A 22,625-nucleotide genomic window follows, 5' to 3' on the forward strand; every position below is an offset into this window, starting at 1 on the left:
AATCTCTTGTGTGAGGTTTGCTGTATGGTGTGACTTTGTGGCATTCCTTGGTATTCCAGGATACCTTTCCATATGAGCTGCAAGGCTTACAGTACACATTCATATTATGTGTGTATATATATTCATATACATATATATGAATCTGAGCTTTTTGGTCTTAGTTATATGTAAAACCACAGCCTCTTCCTTTTACCTAAATGTGATGCAAAATTAAAAACTGGTGGAAAGTGCCCTGAATTCTTTGCTTAATAACATATAAAGAGAACTATCTCTATCCATAAAGGAAATTTGTTAGTATAAGCCTATAAATCATTGGAAGTTTCTTAAAAAATAAATAAAGGGAATGTTCAAGGAGAAAGACCACAGTAGAAATCATGTTCTAGAGAGATTCTTTAATATATGATATTTGAGAATGTTTGTGCCCCCAAACTGTATCCAGTATGTTATATATCATAGCATGATTTGCATTATGTTCTCAAAAAGATATGTTACCTAAAGTAATTAGTATTTTTGTATGGCAATGCAAGCTGGAAATTGTAACATTTGGGAAGTAGAGACAGGAGGGAAGGAAGTTCAACGCTGTCTTCGGCTGCACAGCAAGCCTGAGGACAATTTGTTCCACACAACACAATGTTTTAAAGCAAATTAAAAAAAATAATACTACAAATATTAACTGAGTCCAAATGAAAAATGTTAACCCACAGTCATACGACCAGACTATGCCATTAATAGCTACAGCATCCAAATTCTTAAGGTTATCACACTAGCATGTACTTGTATTGTACTTCTTCAATTATTCTTATTTTTTCACAAACGCATCTCCCCCTAATTGCTGATTTATCTGTTATAAAGGTAAACTTATAGAGATTTCCGGGACACCATTTCAAATTTAATATTTATTGCCATCAAAATTAGTGATTTAAGGTATACACAACAATAACTGTCACCACAGAGAGAATCTGTCAAAGCAAACAAAGCTGTCTTCTACATGTGTGATGAAGCTTTCATTTTATTCCTGTTCAAAACTAAACTGTGTTTAACATAGAGATGCCTGAACATGCTCTGTAATGTAGATCAGGCAAGGAGGTTTATCCAACACTGCAGACAAGCTCTGAAATATCATCTTTTCACAAATTTTTTATCTGAATGATTGAAATCTGATGAAGTCACGTCATCACATGAATGTTATGATCAACAAGGATTCAGTATTGCACATCAAGCTTGGATAAGATCAAGTTTCTTTTTATGAGTTCGTTCTGATCTGTGTTTGAAAATGCTTCCTAATCTATCTGGACAGCATTGCTGAAATGTAATGTTATACATACATACATATGTATGTATGTATGTATGTATGTATGCATGTATATGTCTTCAGAGCTCAATCTATATGAGCATTGCACATTGCCCATAGAAGGGATAAAAAAAATGTTTCAAGGAAAGAAAAAAATATGTGTAAATAAATAAACATGTGGTCATTTGGTGCTAGATGTTTTAGTATGCTTGTTTGTTAGTGGTGAATCACACCAAAACCAAATAATAACATCATTTACCATTGTTATGTGACATTCAAAAGACTATCAAAAATAAGGCAAGAATCTGCTTTCAGGAATGTGTTACACTTGGTAGCAAGACTAGCTCTCTACCAAATTAAACTGTCAAACTGTATGAGTACCTTACTTATTAAGGTAGTAAAGTAGACTTTCCTTCTGATTCAAGAGTATTAAATAATGAGAGGTCATAAACTGACTGGATCACACGAATAGGAAATTTAAATCTAATAATTCACCATGATACCAAACAGTGCAAAAAATATTAGTGATTCTTAACTTAAATTTGAATAAATAGTGAAGCAGTTCCACTTCTATTTTCTAGATAGCAAAGTGAGGGTCCCACTTCAGGAACGTGACTTTAACATCTCTAGCTGACAGCAAAGTAAGACGAAGGAGAGAGGGCTTGTGCTTCAGTGTTTGCTGCAAGATACAAGGCTCTTTGGGGTCCAAGCATAAACTAAACAAAGCACTTTCGGAGGCTACCTTTTACAGTTTTCATTACTCTGCAACAGTATTCAGTTGAGCAAATTAGTGATAAAACAGTTCTGTTAAATCACTGTGTTGAAGGTTGGCTGATGGAGTGCAGATTTCCCTAGTAGAGGATAAGGTGCAAAAAATAAGAAAGTAGATACCGAGTCAACATGGGTAGAAGACTCAGGAGCGTGTAGAGTACAAACAATACAGGGGGACAACAGAGTTAGTAGTAAAGGAGATTAGCAGTGGACATGAGGTACCCGTATCAATAGAAAGGTTTGTGCTGCAGTTTCAAACTCCAAGTGTTTGCCTGGATCCTTGCTCAATTAAAGCTACTCCACTTAGGCACAACGTAGAAAATGGAGTCTGAGTTTCAATGAATTTTTAATTTTGTTCAATCTTGAATCTGTTCAACCAAAAACAATTTAGAGAGGACTGCAGCTATCAGCTTCCAAGTAAGCAAGTTCAGCTCCTCGCAAGAGAGTTCTTGAATTTCCCATAAAAATCAACAGTGTGCATCTAACAGCATTCTTTTAATTTTGCCATCAAAGTGTGAATCACCACATCAAATATTCTTCAGGGCCTCTTTGGCTTCCAGATTAAACATGTCATTTGCCACATTCTTTGTATTCTCATTTTAAATAATCATAAATAATGAAACCTTGATATTCTTTGGCATAGCAGAATTGCTTGATTCAGCTAAGTTTCCAAGTCTTAGAAATTGCACTGTTCCTTCTTTAGAGTCCTCAAAAGATTAGTCTCCAAGGCTTCAGCTGAAGGATTCTTTATTGTACTCAAATTTTGTCCCATATGAGTTGCTCTGGTTACTCAAATTATGAAGAGTCTTGGAAATCGAACTTGGTCCACAGCAGAAAACTCCAACTGTTTTCCTGGAAAGAGAAGAGAAGAAATGGGAAATCAGGTACAAAACTTGGCAGAACATGACAAGCACTAAGCTGTATGAACATAGGTTTAGGTATTGGAAAAGTTAATTTCTTGCTGCTTTACATTTTAGAAAAACTTTCTAATTAGCTATTCATAGTTGAATTCAGAAAAATTTAACTATGAGCATAAATTGGCTGATGGAAACTTTTCAGTGTGTCTTGTATTTTCACTACATGCCACTGGTAATCATACAAAGACAAAAAGTGAACAGATGACAATTCTTTAATTGGCATTTTATAAATACTGTTCTAAACTTTTTACATGGAGTTGCATGAGTTGTAGTTTTTTAAAAAAAAAGAGACCGAAAAGCCATTACCAATTGGAAAGCAACATTTTTATCCACCTGGAAAAAAAAAAAATATAGGTACTGCAGTGTCCATGAGAAATGACAAATGGGTTTTAGTTATTCCCCAACATAAAACATCCTTCAGTAATTAAAGCCATGCATCTTTAACAAATAGGAGAAATAAATTCTAAGAATGAAATATTTCAGTTTGCTCTTCCTCCAAGGTTTACTGATATGCACTGGCTTCCTTCTAGGATATCAAATGTTTAACATTACCTACTCCAATGAAGACAAATACAGGGAGCCGTCATTACTCCAGCATAATGTGGGGTAGAAGACAGAGACCAGAATTTATTGAAACATGCAAATACAGAAAACATTTTTATTAAGGCTTTCACTTTGAAAATTAAACTAAGAAGTATGAAGCAGAACATTTACTTGCAGTCATGATGGTAAAATGGAAACATCCTCTTCCATTAAGAACCAGAGAAAGGGCTTTGGGTGCAACTCAGTGTTAGTGCTGTTGCCTAGCATGTGTGAAGCCCTGATTTTGATCTCCAACCCTGCAATTATGACAAACCTACTATTGTATAAACTTCATATATATATGATATATATTACATAGTTTATATAATAATATGAAAAGTTTGTTACTGTACACATGGAATTACGCTACTCCAAGAAGAGACAGGTTGATAAATAAAAAGCTTAGTGCCAGGTGTGGGAAGTCTTTCCTGAGATGTTGGACAGGGGTGTCCCAGAGACCCCCAAAACAATGAAGGCTATTGTCATTGCTCTTGGCTTTTCACCAGAACTTAATGGTAAGCTGCTCTTGCTGAAGAAACTATATACTTTGGTCACAGGAAATAGAGAAATCAAGTTGCTACTGATTAGGAAGCTTTCACCTTGACAGATAGCTTTCATAGTCCAAAAAGATTCTATGTAGGTTGCTGGAGATAAATGTTATCTACACTCTGACCCAACTGTAAATACTGAGAGCTACAATAAGGACCAATGTGGCAAGATATGACCATGTTTGCAATAATGGCAAAAAAAAATATGTGTGACCAATTGCTTTCTGATTAGGTTTAAAGCCCACTTCACAGGAGAAATGCATGTCTAATTGTGGGGCGTTTACCCAACCACCCCCACAGTTCCCCAGAGTTTTCTTGAGTGCGAGCAGCAGGAAATATTAGATAGAAGGATTTATTGTGGAGAATATCGCGGAGATAAACAGATAGAAAATAAAGGATAGCCTCGAGAGGGCCTGGAACCTATTCCAACGGGCCCCGACTGTCTCTGCCCCAGGGTTTTTATAGAGACGCCAAGGGGTGGAGCAAAAGACCTCCTCCCCCAGCACAGCCAAGTGCAGACCATCTCAGACACCTGCACTCAGGCCCGTGGTCCTAATCATCCTCTATGTGGACCTGCTGGGTAAAGCCACGAGGAACCCGAGAACGGGCTCCCACAGGTCCCCCTTTCTTAATATATAAAAAAATAACTATTAATGGCTTACAGCAATCTCCATAGCTGTTACACCTCCCAGTATGGGAGTAGAGGATGATATAGATGGCATTTCTCTTTTGAATTAGGTCCAAGGTGACTACAGCAGTCTTAGCTGCCTCAAGCCCTTTCTAAACCAAAAACTCTTAAGGTGACTACAAACTTAAAGAATCCCTTAGCTTCATCATTACCATTAACAGGCTAACATAAATATTGCTATACATAGTCACAATTCTCAGTCTTATAACTCAAAGCAAACTCTTAACAGAACCATTTGAATTAGCATATATGGCGCTATATATAGTTAACAATTTTCTCCGTCTTACAACTTTAACTCAATCATTTGAATTTTCTTGCTAACAGAACATAGGAAAAAACTTCAGTGTATGCACATCAAACTTAAATATTTCCTTAACTCCACAAAACCAGGGTGCATTAATATCAATAGGGTAAATACAATTTCTGCAAACATAATTCAATCTTATAACTCCTCCTTTTCTTTATAATTTTTTAAACAAAATCCCAAACCTAGTTAGAGGAACCCAAACTCATACAATTCCTACAAACCCATATTGAAAAGCAATCTTCTCAATCTAACCATTAACACTTTGAAAACTTAGCAAAACATCCAAAAGCAGTTTCTTAATAAAACTCTTTACACACTTTAAAAGTAGTCTCTTAGTATACCCCATTTGCATTTCTTACTGACAAAACATGACATTAATCCACTCAAACAACTTTTGAAATTAGACTAAGGAATATTAACTCTCCCTTTTTTTGTTGTAATTTTTTAAGCAAAATCTCAAGCCTAGTTATAAAACCCAAACTTTTCCATTTAAACAGTTCCATTTATAACACAATACCAGTTCTGTAAACAGTTCCACAAAACAATTCATGAATCACCAATTAATAAAGCATATATGCATACACAAAACTGCATCTTGATTCTAGGTAGAAATAAATTTCTTCATTTAAACAGTTCCATTTTTAACCCAATTCCAGAAAACAGTTCCTAGGTCATTACTATGAATAAACCCAAAATTGTCCCATTGCAATGAAATCTCTACTGTTCATTTCATTTCTTAAGTCCCAAAATTCAAATGATAAATTCTGGTACGAGCCTTCCAAATATGAAGAAATCCATAACCAAATTCTTTTTGTAATTTTATCTCATTTTAAGTTCAAAAAGTTCAAACAAGAAATAAATTCTGGTATCAGGCTTTCACTTCAAAATATGAAGAGACGTTTTTCAACCAAAACTTTTTGCAGTTAACAATTTTTGTTCAAACAAGCATCTCCGAACTTTTATTCTCAAGCCAGAGACCTTTTTAGGTACAGTAGTATTCTAAACTGCACCGTTTTTGATATTAGCTCAGGTTTTTCTGTGTTGCGTCGATTTTCCACGGATCTCAGCTGCGGATGCCTTGTTGTGCTAGTTCTGGCGTCTGCCATTCTTAGCTTCTTAGCGGCTTTTGGAGCTTTTGAAACCATTCAGACTGCCTACTTTGCAGTCTACTGGGACACTAACCTTCTGTGTCTTGGGTTCTTTCACCATATATATTAGGAATAGACTCACACTTAACATTTACACTTTTTTACAAACACATAACATATCTTGCAAAGCATTTAGATTCACATTCAACATTTACATTTTACAAACTCACATATAACGTATTAACATCTACCTATTTATACTCCTTAAGGAAACTATAGAACTACTTTAGCAAATATATTTCTTATTACTTCTTATATATTTCTTATATTCACTCCATCTTATTCTTATTTAAACTTACATTTACAACTAGCATCTTTACTTCTTACAAGCTTATTACTACATGTCTTAAGACTACCTTAGATACTTCTTGCAAGCTTATATTCTTTTATTTTTATTTATTTTTTTTTTTGGTTTTTCGAGACAGGGTTTCTCTGTGTAGCTTTGCGCCTGTCCTGGAACTCACTTGGTAGCCCAGGCTGGCCTCGAACTCACAGAGATCCGCCTGGCTCTGCCTCCCGAGTGCTGGGATTAAAGGCGTGCGCCACCACCGCCCGGCGCAAGCTTATATTCTTAAAGGAACTCTATAGATCTATTTTACAAACTTATATAGGGCTACCATTAGCATATATTTAACTTAGCAAACACCTAAAGATTTCTTAACAGATCTAGCAAGAGAATTTTTACAAACTCACATCTTATTTTCATCTTTTTCTATTTCTTACTCTTAATTATTATCACTATGTCTATTAGATTCTCTTAACTAGACAGGAAGTACGTACATCATTTCTAAAGTTTAGAAGTTATAGTCAGCTTTGCTATACAACACTGGAATTTAGTGAGTGTTGTTGTTATAGAATTGTGATAGTTGTTGCTAGGGGACTGTAACCTTCCCAGGATGACGCCACACTCCAAAGTTGCCAGTTCTCTCAGCCGTTCCGGAACCGGCAGAGATGCACTGTCAGCGGTAAATGGTTTTTAACTAGAGGCTGTCCCTTCACCCAAATTCATAGTAGTTCCCCTAAGTGCTTCAATTCAGACAAATGTTTCTATTACAGCAGTACTTTTGGTTTGCTCTACCGAAAAACTTCACTTCACACTGAGGGTGAAATTACCGTATTTAGCTGCTGTAAAGTTCTTTGCCAAATACTGCACAGCTATTAGGTGATATAAAGTATTTTTCTAAAGGAGCTAGTAAAGCCACAAGTGGCACAGCTCCGAACTGTATTTAGTATTTTCACTTCATTAGCTTTAACTCCTGATGTTATTAGCAGCTGTAATACTTAGCATTGATTTTTTTTATAAGGAACTTTCAGGTGAAGCAACTCTTTTGTAAGACAGCTAGATTTTCTGAAGTTTGTTTACCATCTATAAAGCAGTCATTTTTTTGAATGCCTGTTTCCTTGTCTCCTTATTAGATTTGCAAAGGAATCACTCATTGCAGGCTGTTTGTTCAAGAGGTAAAGAATTTTTTTAATTTCAGCATAAGTTTCTTCATATCTAAGACAATGTTCAGTGTATAAACTGCTTTCCCTTGCTTTCTTAAGGATTTTAAAGTGGCTTGTTTGCTCTTAAAGGTAGCTTTTTGTCATCCAGCTACCGTAAAAACTTTGCACAGCTATTAGGGTAAATAAGGCATTTTACCAAGGAGACCCAAACCGCGAAGCACCTAGTTCTGTATCCTTTCAATTTTTCATTGGAACTGACACTTAAACTCTTAGATGATTTTCCTCCTTATTCTTTTAAAAGCTGTATTTTAAGTTTACCATGAACGTATTTTCGAGCTGACAAGTGTTTCAGGGCAGTGTCGCTATCTTTAGCGGAAAAACTACCTTTCCCAGAATGCATTTCCCTTATATCAGTCCATAATAATATCATTTCCCTTATATCATTTCCCATAGTTCTTTTTGGGTCTGAGAGTCAACTGGTTCTCTTTTACCAGACTTGCTTACAAATTCTTGCCTGGGAGGCTTGAACAAAGTTTTTTGCTTTTGCAACGGGAGATTTGAACAAGCATTTTACATTTTCAATTATGGGACATTGGGAGGGTTCTGGTCTCTCCTTAGCTGGCTACAACAGGTGTCTCTCCTTCATTTGACACTGGCCCCCAAATCAGAACTGCACCTGCCTCGTTAGCACACATTGAGGTGGACAATTTCTGATAGCAACTTTCCTTGGGGCTTGTGTTTGTCTTAGCCAGTCAGTGAAAAACATTTACAACAGAGCTTTTCCATAGCTCCTTCAGAGATTTTCTCCCACTGATTTTATTCTCATTTTGCTTGTTCCTTCCTTCCCCAGATGCAGAGCTTCAGGTATTTGTCTGCGGATCTGTACCTCTGCTAGCTGCCTTTGGAAGTAGGGGGCTATTTTCTTCCCCCGAATCTGCCTCAAATTCTAGCAGCTTTTCACAGGTCATGTATTTTCTGGGGAGGAATATGTCCCTTCTGTTTCTTCGGAGTCTTTCCCAGACAGTTCCCAGTTTGGTCTTAGTTTATCCCCTCTACCCCAGAAACAGTTTCCGACACTACAGTGGCGGCTTTCCCTGCTACTGAAGGTAGGGGTTTTTTGTCCATTTCTGTTTTCAGGGTCTGTGTGGTTTGTGTACAGACTGAAAATATAGCAAGGGAGGTTTTTGCCATTTCTAAACTCCCATTAGGACAGGTGTTTTGCTTCATCAGGCCTTCACCTGGCCCAGTCCCCCAGTGGGTTGCATTTGCTTGTCTGGGTGCTCAAGGACAGAGCTTATGCCAGAGGCAATCACTCCTCAGGGCTACACTCCCTCATCTCAGGGAGTCAGTCGAAACAAAGCTTTTCTCAAAGAGGTGCTTTCTCTGACAGAAAAGAAAGCTTTACTAGTTCTGTTCTGCCCTGGCTTGGGCTCTTTCCCCAGACAGCGTTCTGACTCAGCAGCACAACGGCTTCAGACACGGTTCAGCTTTACTGTTTTCCCAGAAAGGTCCTTACTTTGATAGGAAAACTTTTCTCAGATTTCTTTTTGCAGCTGTGGACCTATCAATCTGGGACTTGTAGGAAAGTGGACAACTGTGCTGTTCCCACTGGCTTTAGTTTTGTTTGTTCATTAGCAATCTTCCCCTGGGTCCTGCACCTTCCTGCCTCAGCTCTGTGCTCCAGGAAGTTTGCAACTGCAGGAACTCTAGTATCCCCGAAATGCACTCCAACTCAGAGACGCTGGCCAGTCGCCTCTGGGTTTTTGGTCAGAAGCGAGGATACAATGCTTCAGGGGATCTTGTGTTAGGAAGATTAGAAGCACTTTTTTTCATTCTGAAACGCTCAAACAAAACCTTTGATGCCGCAGCTCGGCTGTAACTGAAAAGCTTGGCTTTTTTGCTTTTCTCAGGTAAAGTCTCCTGCCCTCTCCTCTCTGTAGCTCTTTACCCACACTCTCCCAAGTGTTTCCCTCAGAGTACTCTGACCAGCTTGAAAAGACAGAGCTTAGAAGAGGTTTTTAGGAACTTGTCCCTGCCTCCTGTATTGCAGGGAAGATTTTTAAAGCTTGAAAGACAACTTAGAGGTTTTGCTGTCTCAAGAGGGTTGTTTTCCCTTAGAGCTAATCACAGTTGGTCCCCATACTAATATCTTCAGGTGATTCTAATTTTTGCCCTTTTGAGAAAGTTAAAGGCTTTAGTTTTTAAGTTTGAGAGCTTTTGAGAAAGATTAAGTTTAGAGAGATTTTCCCAATTTTTCCAAGAAAAGCTTTTAGTTTAAGAGAAAGATTTTTTTCCCCAAGAGAGAAAGACCAACTTTTCCCAAAACTTCCCAACTTTAAACTTTTTGGCTTTTTACACCCCCATTTTTGCCTCAGGGAAAAATCACTTTCTCCTGCCGCTTGGATTCAGCATTTCAGCTGTCCCCAGGTCAAAAGCTTCCATAGGAAACTTTTTCTTCCCCATAAGCTCAGAGAAGAGCTTTTTTACTACCCATCAAGACCAAAGAAAGATTTTTTTTCCCAGTTTGCATTCATAGCCTCCAAAGTTAGAAAATTGGAGAGTTTTTCTGTCTAGTTGCCTTACTTATTTTTTCCTACACAATCTTACACTTCTAAGTTTTTCCTAAACTATATTACTATGCTATACCTTATATTTTTCACAGAAATTGAGAAAGGGATACAAGATAGAAAATTTTGACAGAAGAGAATTTCGCTGCAGCATCGGACATCCTTCCAGTCCGCTTTCCTTTTCTCTCAAGGATAAAACCCCTGCCTCTCAATATATATAAAAAATATATATTTTTCTTAACACCGGCATGCCTTATCCACTGGCAGGGCTGACTCAGCACTTTCGCCAAAAACTCTGTAATAAAACTATTATTTTCCTTTATCTTTAGTCCCTATTTGTCTTTAGTCCCTGTTCATTTGTCTTTAGTCCCCCCTTTTTTTTAGTCCCCTTTTTTTTCTTTAGTCCCTTTTTCTTTTTTCTTTAGTCCCTGTTCATGGCGCCATTCTGTGGGGCGTTTACCCAACCACCCCCACAGTTCCCCAGAGTTTTCTTGAGTGCGAGCAGCAGGAAATATTAGATAGAAGGATTTATTGTGGAGAATATCGCGGAGATAAACAGATAGAAAATAAAGGATAGCCTCGAGAGGGCCTGGAACCTATTCCAACGGGCCCCGACTGTCTCTGCCCCAGGGTTTTTATAGAGACGCCAAGGGGTGGAGCAAAAGACCTCCTCCCCCAGCACAGCCAAGTGCAGACCATCCCAGACACCTGCACTCAGGCCCGTGGTCCTAATCATCCTCTATGTGGACCTGCTGGGTAAAGCCACGAGGAACCCGAGAACGGGCTCCCACATCTAATATTGTAAATCTGGGTATGATACCACAGCAGGGAAGCTCACAGGCTCTATGGATGAATTCACGACTATTATCTGCTAAATGGACACAGCACTAATCTGCCCACTCAATTCATATCTTTATACCCATAAATTAGTTCAGATCTCAGAACTCAGCAGGAAATGGTGCAATGCTTGTTAGTTAATGTAGAAACTTACAACAGGTTAGAGCGCAGAAAATTAGTGTCTGTGGAGTTCTCTCTCACAAATGGGACATCTGTATCACACACTCTCTCCTTAAGGCTTAGGGGCCAGGATAGAAGAACTGGCGATTTTAAGAGCCAGAGTATAGGGAGAGCTGGGGTAAAACTCCTCTTAACAGGACAGGACAGCTACACTTAGGAGTTCATAGCAGCTGTGTCTGTCTACACAAGACCTACACAAGAACAGACAAGCCAACAGTGTAGCATGGAGATGGGCTTCAAGAACCACTACCCTGGGCTGAGGAGTTATTGACAATTGATGGATTGAGGAGAGGGAGAGACAGTTTTCATTAAAGGTCTGGTCCCTGTTAGGTCAAATGTGCTCCACTGGAGGTCCATATAAATGTGTAAGCGGGAGATGAGTGTGAGAAGACATGGGAGGAGTGGGAGGGAAATGTGATCAAAATACACCTTATACATGCATAAAATTCTCAAATACTTCATATCATCAAATATCCGAAAATGCGTGGCAAGTGTTTCAGAAACTAAACACATAACTATGCTCTCTTGGGGAAAAATAAAGAAAACATATTAACCCTAGATTTATCATTGCTTATTGCCCAGCAACAATCTATATGCCAAAGAACAGAGTGCAAAACCTCAAAAGTCTCATGGGGTTAAAAAGACAAAAAGACACACACAAACACACACACACACACACACACACACACACACACACACACACACACACACACACAAATGAATTTTGTGGAGGCCAAAGAAGATATAAGCCACGTGAAAGAATAAAGAAGAGATAGGAAAATAGAGAAAGAAAGAAAGAAAGAAAGAAAGAAAGAAAGAAAGAAAGAAAGAAAGAAAGAAAGAAAGAAAGAAAGAAAGAAATCTACAGCAAGAAGCTCGAAAGTACTGGAAAATAGAAACTTTAAATCCTTGGTTGAAAAATCATCTGGTCATTTTCAACCACATAAATTCGGTCAAAGGACTACAAGAGATCAGTAGGTTAAGCACTTCTCAAAGTTTGTAGAGGACTGTGAAGAATTCATCAAACCACAAACCAGAATGGAAAAACCTGTGCTCCCTTGTCCCTCATTAGTGTCCCCTTATTTGCAAAGGGTAGTTAGTGGAGAAGTTGATAAAATTAGCCTTGAACTTCAGATTCATCTACCTCTGTACTAAGAAATCGCAAAGCAAGCTCCAAAGAGCAAAGTGAAACAAAGTAGTGGAGATGCATGGTGAAACAAATCCAATACAGTATGGAAGAAAAAATTAAAATTGGAGTTTAGCATTCAAATCTTAAAATGGGCAGAACTTCAATGTTGTCAGAAAGGCCTGGCTATGTAGGTGACTGTTACACCATGTGCTCAGCATGTACCTCCCCCCCTTCACACACACACACACACACACACACACACACACACACACACACACACACACTCGGGAATCTAAAAGAAAGACAATATCTACTTGGGACTATTATAGACTGATTTGTTTCACTCCATTCTCATGTTGAAATCCTAACTTCACTACCTCAGATTGTTACTATTATTGGACATAAAACTCTTAAGAAGATGGTTAAGTTAAAATTTAACATGAAGCATGGGCTTGAATAGAATGCAAGTATTATAACTAGATGTAATTTGGACACCAATAATGTGTGCAAACAGAAAAAATGGTTTTGTATGAAGGGGCAGAAAGAGAACAGCCATATGCGAAACAGGGGTACAGTCATTTTTCTCAAAGGAAATGGAAGTTTTTTTAAGCAGGCATAAGTACATTTCCTAGGATTTAATATATGTTTTAAAGTGGAGAGTACACTAGATAGGTTAACAATACAGTAATAGGCCTTCAATGTTGTTTGAATCTAGATGGTCTTTTAGTAAAAAACCCAGAGCCAGATATCAGGGTGAAAGCTGAAAGATCAGAGAAGCAGAACAGCCAGCCACTAGTTCTTACCTCTAGGAAATGCTCAGCCTAAAGACAGTGAGTTCCTGTTTCCTCATGCCTTATATACCTTTCTCTGCCCAGACATCACTTCCTGGGATTAAAGGCATGTGTGTTTACCACTACTGGGATTAAAGGCGTGTGCCACCACTGCCTAACTCTGTTTCCAGTGTGGCCTTGAACTCACAGAGATCCAAATGGATTTCTGCCTCCTGAGTCCAGATAGGATTAAGGGTATGTGTCACCACTGCCTGATCTCTATGTCTAATCTAGTGGCTGGCTCTCTCCTCTGATCCTCAGGCAAGTTTATTAGGGTACATAATATATCACCATACTTCAAAAACAAAAGAGAAATAAAATTGAAACCATAACATTAGAATCTATCCAAATCAAATTCTATAGAGAATAAAGACTGAGAAAAATATTGACAGTAGTGTTGGGAATAACAACAAATATTTAACATGTATGCAACTGGTACTCTGGTGGGAGAGAAGACAGACTAGGATAAAGCTGAGAAATTAGCTACCAAATATCTTTCAAATTTGACATAAAAAAATCCCTCACAACCCATAAATCCAAGAATCACATGAACCTCAAGAAAATGCTGTATCTAGAAGGGGATAAAAACCCACATATTGTACATCAAAAAGAGAATATGACATGCAAAGTTGTCAGTTCGTATTTGCCTCAAAATGTGCATGTAAGAATGCAGTGGAGTGACATCTCAAAGTGCCAGCAAGGCAAAATGTCAACTATTGTACGACAAACTAACCGTATAATTCAGAGAAACATCTTTGAAAATGAGAACGAATAAAAAATTTTCTAGCAAAACTTGAATTTACTGGGGGAAATAAAAAACATCATTGCAAGGAAGGTTAAAGGAAATTCCTCAGGAAGAAGCAAAATGTTACCAGATGGTGTCCTGGTTAGTCTTAGTTGTCAACTCGTCACAACAGAGAGTCATCTGAGAGGAAAGCCATGGTACAGGAATTGTTGCAATCTGATTGCCTAGCAGACATGCCTTTGGGGATTTTCTTCATTATTGGATTCATGATGTCTCAGGCTATGCAAATCTATGGGCACATATAAAGCATGGTTTTGTATAATTTCTAATTTCTTGAACACGGCCTTGACTTTTGAAACAAGTCAAAAACAAAAGAAAAACTAGGAAGGAGGTGTACAGCCAGGCAAGTGAGGGCCAGCAGCAGAAAAACGGATGAAGAGGGGATGGAGGCACACGAAGGGATACAGTAGGTTTAAAGGAGAGTATTAAAAACAGTGAGGTGCAGTGCACAGCTAGAACACAATTCCTCCACTTTCGGCTCTGTAACAATCACTACAAGACCTTCACAGAACTCAGACAGCTCTACAGACCCAAGAGTTTCAAAACTGAGGACTTGGGAATGGGCTCAGGACCTTGCTTTTCTACAGTTACCCAGTGATGCTCAGCAAAGAAAGCAGTTATTTCTGAAAGAAATAAAGATATAGGCATGATGAATATGCCAATACTGGAGAAAATGCTCTCTTAAAAATACCCAATCAATCCAGAGAAATGTAGAGGATGACAAAATGATGAGTAAGTGAAACTAGTAGGATTAAACTGATATATTTAGACCCAACCGTATCTCTATTAAATTCAAAGTAAACACAGTTAAAGGTTTAATGCATAGGAAATAAAAAAAATGTATAGCATTTCAAAGACAGATAGACCTAGAACTATAGTTAACAAATTAAGTAGACAGGCCATAAATGTACTAAAATCTTAAACATTACCATTAACCAATCAAAACTATTGCATTTGTTATTTAATTTTCAACTAGTTAATAATGGTGAAATATAAATCTTTTCAAATGTGTATATCACACAAGGCAGACCATATCCTGGGCAACAAAATTGTCTCAGTAAGTTTTAAGGAGGTAATGAATACATACTTTTCAACCAAATCTTTTTTTTTTTTTTTTTAATCTGATACTTTGTGGGCATAGTGCATTATGGTAAGAAAGGCTTGAGGGAGTAGATGTCATCACATCCACAGTCATGGATCAGGGAGCAACAAGTGTGGCTGCTCACCTCCTTTTCCCTTTTCATTCATTCCAAGACAACAGCAATGGAATGGTGATACTTTCAGAGTGGCTTTTTCACCTTAGCTCAACTTCTTTATAAAATCCTTCACACAAATATCCAAAGATTTCCATGATGATTCTAAATCCTGCCAACTTGACACTCCAGGTGGATGGACATTCACAGTGGAAAGTGAAGTTTTCACACTCCAGGATCAAGTGAATACAGAGACAGGATCTGTCATCTCTAGTTGCCTTGCCCATCTTGAATGTCCTCCTAAATGACCTGACTTCCTCATACTTGCCCATATCTCATAAAGGTTCCAAACTTTCCAACTGGGGAGTGGGATGGAAGAAGGGGATGAGGAAGTCAGCAACAAACCCTTTATCTACAATGCTATCTTGCCTACAAGACAGATTAGGGCAATGGTGGAGCAAAGCTTGTGGGAGTTAACCAACCAATATCTCATTGGACTTAAGGCCCATCCAATGAGATGGAACTCACAGCTGAGGCTTCCTGGGTGACTAGAAACTTGAGACTAGATAGTCCAGGATTTTGCTAAAGTAACACAGCAATAAAATGACTCCCAATGACAGTCTGCTAAATTCATACATCAGTTCCTTGCTCAGCCATCATCAGAGAAGTTTTCTCCTGCAACAGGTGGGAAGAAATACAGAGACCAAAGTCAGATAATATGCAGAGAGTGAGAGACCTTGGAATACTCAGCCCTAAATGGGATGTCTCCATCAAATTCCTTTCCCTAGGGCTCAGGAAGCCCGAGGAAGAGGAGTCAAAAAGAATGTAAAAGCCAGTGGGAATGAAGGACACCAAGAAAATAAGGCCTTCTAAAGAAAGACAACAGGACTGATGCACATATGCACTACTAGAGACTATGGCAGCATGCACAGGGTTTGCAGGATGGCTTCCTGGAGTGAAAGGAGAAGTAGACACCAGCAAGCCTCCATTCTTAACCCAGAAGTTATCTCCAGTTGATAACCATTTGCACATGAAAATTTAATTTCTCCAAGCGTATCTCACTGGGGAAACAAATGAATCTTAAGGTAGGCTGTATGCCTAGCAGTAGATGACCAATGGAAAAGGAACTCAATGGCATCTTTGGAGGTTCCTTGTCTCATAATGTCATATCAGGCTTCTTCTTTTTTAACTTTATCTTTTTTTTAAATACTATTTTTTTCTACTTTTCTTAACCTTACAAATCCTTTGCATATATATTATGGCTCCTAGTTAAGTGTTTTTTATGGGATTCCTGAGCATGTGAATAACTGGGTCTGTTCATCTATACCCGTTTCTTGAGCTCTTTTCTTTTTGCTTGTTTTGTCCTATTCTGATCTGTTTGTCTTTGTTTATCATATTAACTATATATTATATTAATTACATTATATTATGCTATATTATATTATATTATATTATATTATATTATATTATATTATATTATATTATATTATTATCCCTTAGAAGCCTGTTTGTTTTCTAATGAGAGACAGAAAGGGTGGTGGATCTAGATGGGAGGAGTTGTGGGGAGGGACTGGGAGGAGTAGAGGGACAATAAACCATAATCAGTATATATTATAATGAAAAAAATATATTTTCAGTAGAAAAATAAATGTCATTGTAAATTTTTATATCTAAAAATTTGACAGGGTATGCTCTCCTTCAGCCTACATTTTTAAAGCTTGATCAGGAAATTTTCAAACAAATCTATATAAATAACAAAAATGTATTTGAAAATATTTGCATATTCAGAAGCTGATCAGAATAATTTCAAATATTGCAAGGATAAAAAAATAAAACATGACAATTAAAATTATTTAGATCTGTATAACAATGAAAAAAATGAAACAAAAGTTGTGAGATATAAACAAAATGGTGTCAGAGAAAAATTTCAAGTGTTAAATCTTATTACAAAAGAATCCAAAGATAACACTATGTGTATCCATTAACATTTTAGTCAATTACATGGTAATTAAACTGCAAACAAGGAAAAGAAATATGAAAATACATACTACCATGCTTAATAAACCCTTGATTACTATTAAAACTGTGGCGATTTTTGTTAAAATGAAGTAAAAGTGAATGGATGGCTATAAGCATTTGCACTTAAACTGCATAATGATGAGATAATATCATTATTTCTTTGACAGAAAATTTTACCAAGTTTGTTTTGCAAGTTTGATTTCCCGAGGCCTCCTCTTGATAATTAACCCATTATTTTTAAAACACTCACATACCATGGACATTTTGTTTGCTTTCACACTTTCAACTGCATATGGTGTCTTTATTCCTATAATTTGGAGAGTCTCTTTCTCTTCACTGTCATTTTCTCTAACTTAGTAAAATCCTACAACATTTTAAATATCTGCAATTAGTCTAATTAATCTTTACAATCCATATGTACTAAAATTTCAATAGATCCCTGTAGCCTGACAGATATTTGCAGATACAATTACAAATACTGATGAGATGGATGGAGTCAACTGTTAGGCAGAGAACACTGTCTGAAAGAAGACATTGAGATTAATTTCAAATGCTTAATGTGCCAGTGCATAATTTCTTAATATGAAACACCGGCTTTTGTACATAGAGTAAGGGTGTGGGCGTCAGATGTTCAGAACTTGTTTCATTCTATGTAATAGCCGTAGCTCAGGACCAGTAGGTTTTGGTGACTTGATTCAAGGAGATGGGAGCAAACGTGAGTGCCAAACCTAGTGGTGGCTTAGTCTGTATTGCTTTGGAAATTCTATGAAGCAATAAAATAAAAACATGGCCTGAAACATTTAACCCATATTTAATACTATCTGATTTCCCTTTGTGAAATAAATACGTACCATGGCTTAAAATACCATATGCATTACTATGATAAACAATAGGAAACTGAATTTGAGCTAGTACAATTAGTTCTGACATTGTTAGACTCTCCCTTTATGCTTTTGAAAAACTATTATTAAAGAATGATTGTTTAGCATCTAGATAGAAAGCGTGGTTTCTGTCTGTAGCATGCAGAGAAACACAAATAAACAAATCAAGAAAGAAAGAAATGGCAAATGAGTTATAGATGCCCTCATGATGTTATACGACTTGAAATACTGGATCTGGGAGTGTCTATCATCACCCAACTGTCAAGTCCCACCCTTTAAGAGACAGATTGCAAAGTTAGGCAGTTAATATTTCAATCTGAGGAAAGCTATAAGCTATAAAATGCACACTGAACCCATAGCCAGGAGAGAGCAATTAATTTCTGAATTCAATTATCAGTTATAGCATTCAATATACACCATTGTATTTGGGGGTTGCAGTTCATCTATAAAATAATGATAAAGACAGAGTAACTTCAAAATATCCTCTTTTTTAATGAGCATATGTTTTGATTACATAGTTCATTTTATGAATTTAAAGAAGCCACAGTGATGCAGGATATACAGGTGAGTTTTTTTTTAACTAGGATATTTGTACTAAAATGCTGTATTACTCCCATATGAGAAAGAAATTTCCTTACTATTTTAAACAGTAGAGATCTAGAGAGACCTAAATGTTCAAAATTAAGGTAGCTGTGGTCACATTATCTATATTTTATAATAGTGTAAAGTAGAATATCACAAAAATTGTCCATTATCAAAATGCGAGAGTATCATTAAAAGTAAATTGAAGACAAATCTGCAAACATTTTTAAAAAGGGAAAAATAATTATCTACTGTAGCATCACTATATTTTTGTTTTAAAAATTAAAGCTTATGTTTCATATGTGTACACCTATCAATTACACACTGTCCTATTTTCTTTTCCATTGATATGAGAAACATGGTGAGCAAAACAACTTAGGGAGGAAATGATTCCTTACAGTTTGTAGACTCATGAAGGGTTGTTGGGGCAAGAACTCAGGGCCACAACTGGATGCAGAAATTGAAGCCAAAACCATGGAAGAACAGTGCTTGCTCACCAGGACTTCCTTAATTTGCCCTTTTATACACCCAGCACCATCTGCCTAGGGGTGGCACCTCCCACAGAGACTGGGTCCTCTCACATCAATCATTAGTCAAGATAATGCTCCCATACGCTTGCCTGTGGGCCAACAGTATGAAGGCATTTACTCAACTGTGGTTCCCTCTTCCCAAATGACCCTAGCTGGCGTCAAGATGACCAAAACCTAATCAGCACAAAGACATGCACACTGGTACTCAGAGCTTCTGTAAGAATTCCTAACAATGAATTAACAGTTCCCACCTCTTGGACATAGACAGTTTCACCTCAATTTTCAATCCATATCATATACTAAATAAAGGGATGCCACTGGTTTAATAAATTAACATTTTCTGAAAATGAAAAAAAGTTTGTCCACCACAGAGTGTTAGAAAGCTGAATGTATGTATGTGTCATCTCTATTTTTATTTTGTTTTTCAGTGACTTATAAGTTTGAAGTTAACCAAATGTTTTAAGTGAAACCTTCTATTTCTGTAGTATTCATCCCCCATTAGCAAATTCTTAAGATATTAACTCATTATTTCCAACTGTGCTATATAAAACTCATTAAAATAATTAATTTCACATGCATGTCTTAATACACACAGCAAAGAGCAATTTATAGTGTGAACAGTAGCTGGTGCAATTCAATCATCTTATGCCAGTTTCACAAGAAAAGAACTAATAAACATACGAAATCTTTTAAAATATAAATTCAATGAGAAATAATAATTCCCACAAAGTGATGGAAGGAGCTGATAATCTCGATCTGATTCCTTGTGAGAGAGCCAGCGGATTGGGGTATGGATTCAGAGTTGAGCTAAGGAAACTGATAAAGTTTTCAGCAATGTGGAATGGAAAAATATAAAAGAATGTTTTCCAGAATTCAGTAAATAATAATGTAGTGTCTATACCAAGGGTCAGATAAGTCAGACAAAATTATCACACCTGGTGCAGCTTACACTAGAGAACGATGGGAAAAGAATGTGTTCAAAACTAGGCTGACAGTTTTTTACATTGTTCACCTTTACTAGAAACATGAATATTACAAAGTATCTCTGCTATGATATAATAAATAACCACTCTCTCTTCACTTGAAAAGTAGTTTATCAAAGGAAAGAGAAAGCAACTGAAGGAATTTCAAACATGCCTCAACTTGAACCACATGGGTAGCTTTAATTCTTTATAAGTTTGGCTCCTTTGACTTCCAATTATAACTTCTGAAACAAAATCTCTGAGGGTGCAGTCAGAGGCCACACTGAGTTAGTGATCTTTTCAGTACATCTTATCAACCATGCATTCATGGCTTGGAGGTCCTCTTTAAAGCTTTTCGTCTTTCAAGATGGCCTATGCACTTAGAATCAATAACCTCTGTATATATCAAAATGCATTTTTAAAATTATAAAATTTTCATCTACATTCATATACCAAATAATGGAATTTCAAAAAAGAAATCACACATATGACTGTGGTCCCATAACATAGAGACAAACTAAAACATTCTTGATTATGAAAATTATTGTGTATGATATATAATATTTGATGATAAATGACCATGTTGCTAGTATGTTTATATATATATATATATATATTTTTTTTTTTTGGTTTTTTCGAGACAGGGTTTCTCTGTGTAGCTTTGCGCCTTTCCTGGAACTCGCTTTGGAGACCAGGCTGGCCTCGAACTCACAGAGATCCACCTGGCTCTGCCTATATATATTTTTTATACTACACATTTTGTTATTGTAGAGTGTATTCCTTTTGCTTTCTTTAAAAAGGGAGTTACTGTAAAACTGCAGCAGCCTCAGAAATGTCTGGTTTACTAAGACTTTTAGCTACATTATTTTCTCTTGTGCTTCATTTAAACTTATATTGCTTTATTCATAATAGCACTGGGAACACTGGACTCTATTCTATGTCTATCTAAATAAACACATGTATAGATAAACTTATATAGAGGTCTGGAGATATGTCACATATTATAAGCATGTTTGTTTGCTTAATTACCCTCTCTATATAAAAATGTATTATTAAAATTACAAATTATTCAACTACATTCATGCACCACATAGGGACATTTCAATCAAAGATTAATCAAACACATGATTGTGGTCACATGACATGAAAACAGAATTAAATTTCCCCTCACCTAATGATACTATAGCTGTCATTAATACATAAGTACAGCACATTGTTCATGAGTTGGTGCGCAATTTGATACAGTTTGACTGTTCTGTGAACCATATAATAATAATACTATTAATAATAATTATATTATCATAATGAGATAATAATAATTAATAATAATGTATAGTAATATATAAGTATGCATTACACGATGCTTTCAGAAGGATGAACATCCCCAGTGATACACATCTCCAAAAATGTCTACATCACTAATTGAATGTACATATTAGTTATCACAAGGAAAAATATTAGCCAACGAACAAGCTGTTCCTAAGGTACTTTAAAAACAAAATTATGCTGGGCGGTGGTGGCGCACGCCTTTAATCCCAGCACTCGGGAGGCAGAGCCAGGCGGATCTCTGTGAGTTCGAGGCCAGCCTGGGCTACCAAGTGAGTTCCAGGAAAGGCGCAAAGCTACACAGAGAAACCCTGTCTCGAAAAACCAAAAACAAAAAAAAACAAAAAACAAAAAACAAAAAACAAAAAAAAACAAAATTATAATTTATATGCCTACTTGATACAGACGTGATATCAACTTAGCAATGAAGGTATAACTTTTTCAGTTATAAAAATAAATAGGATTCTGAGAGAATTCAATGGGTTAATGAATTAAACAGCAATTCAAATTAGAGAGGAAATGTTGTACAATGTCCAAATGCTAGCTAAGAGTTTATGCAAGCACCATTTTGTCAACCAACGAGTTAATATATTTTTATTCCAGCATATATGTTTAAAGTAATTAATAATGAAATGTCCACATCTGCAAAATGTTTAGTACAACTTATGAAAGATCAGAAAACTAAACTCATGGTATAAACTTAGATGTTCATGGGCAAAGTTTTCGAAAGTATTTTCCGTGGTTTATGGTTACTGCATTTCACTATGGTAAATTCAGTGATGACCCATGGACTGGTTTGTCTGCTCCAACGTAAATACCTTTCCTTTCACAGTTAGTTCTTCAGATCACAGACACATCTATAACATTATGATTCTTGATAAAACTACACCTTGTAAGAAGGAAAAATGTATTTTGAAATAATTCTTGTTTGAATAGTTAACCTTAAAATAAAATCTTTGAAAAAAACTTCAGTCTGATAGTAAAGTACAAAAATGTAACTTCTGAATGTAACTATTGTTAGGTGTAATGATGACGCTCCCTTGTTCATCAAAATGACATTGAAAATTTTTTACCCTGATTGTTTGA

At 36.6% G+C, this 22,625-nt stretch overlaps 1 protein-coding gene across 4 annotated transcripts in view; it reads right to left on the reverse strand.

The window, feature by feature from the left end:
• Window positions 1-372: 372 nt before the first annotated feature.
• The window catches only part of Nox4 (NADPH oxidase 4), a 142,995-nt gene continuing 120,742 nt past the window's right edge, over window positions 373-22,625 (reverse strand). For all 4 annotated transcript variants that reach the window (XM_052762962.1, XM_052762963.1, XM_052762961.1 and 1 more), the window contains one exon: window positions 373-2,914. In XM_052762962.1, coding sequence (XP_052618922.1) covers window positions 2,794-2,914 — 121 coding nt within the window. In that variant the 3' untranslated portion in view covers window positions 373-2,793. The remainder of the gene's footprint in view (window positions 2,915-22,625) is intronic.

This window comes from Peromyscus californicus, unplaced genomic scaffold (genome assembly GCF_007827085.1).
Source record: "Peromyscus californicus insignis strain IS unplaced genomic scaffold, ASM782708v3 Scaffold_4__1_contigs__length_199733344, whole genome shotgun sequence".
In the NCBI taxonomy this organism is placed as follows: domain Eukaryota; kingdom Metazoa; phylum Chordata; class Mammalia; order Rodentia; family Cricetidae; genus Peromyscus; species Peromyscus californicus.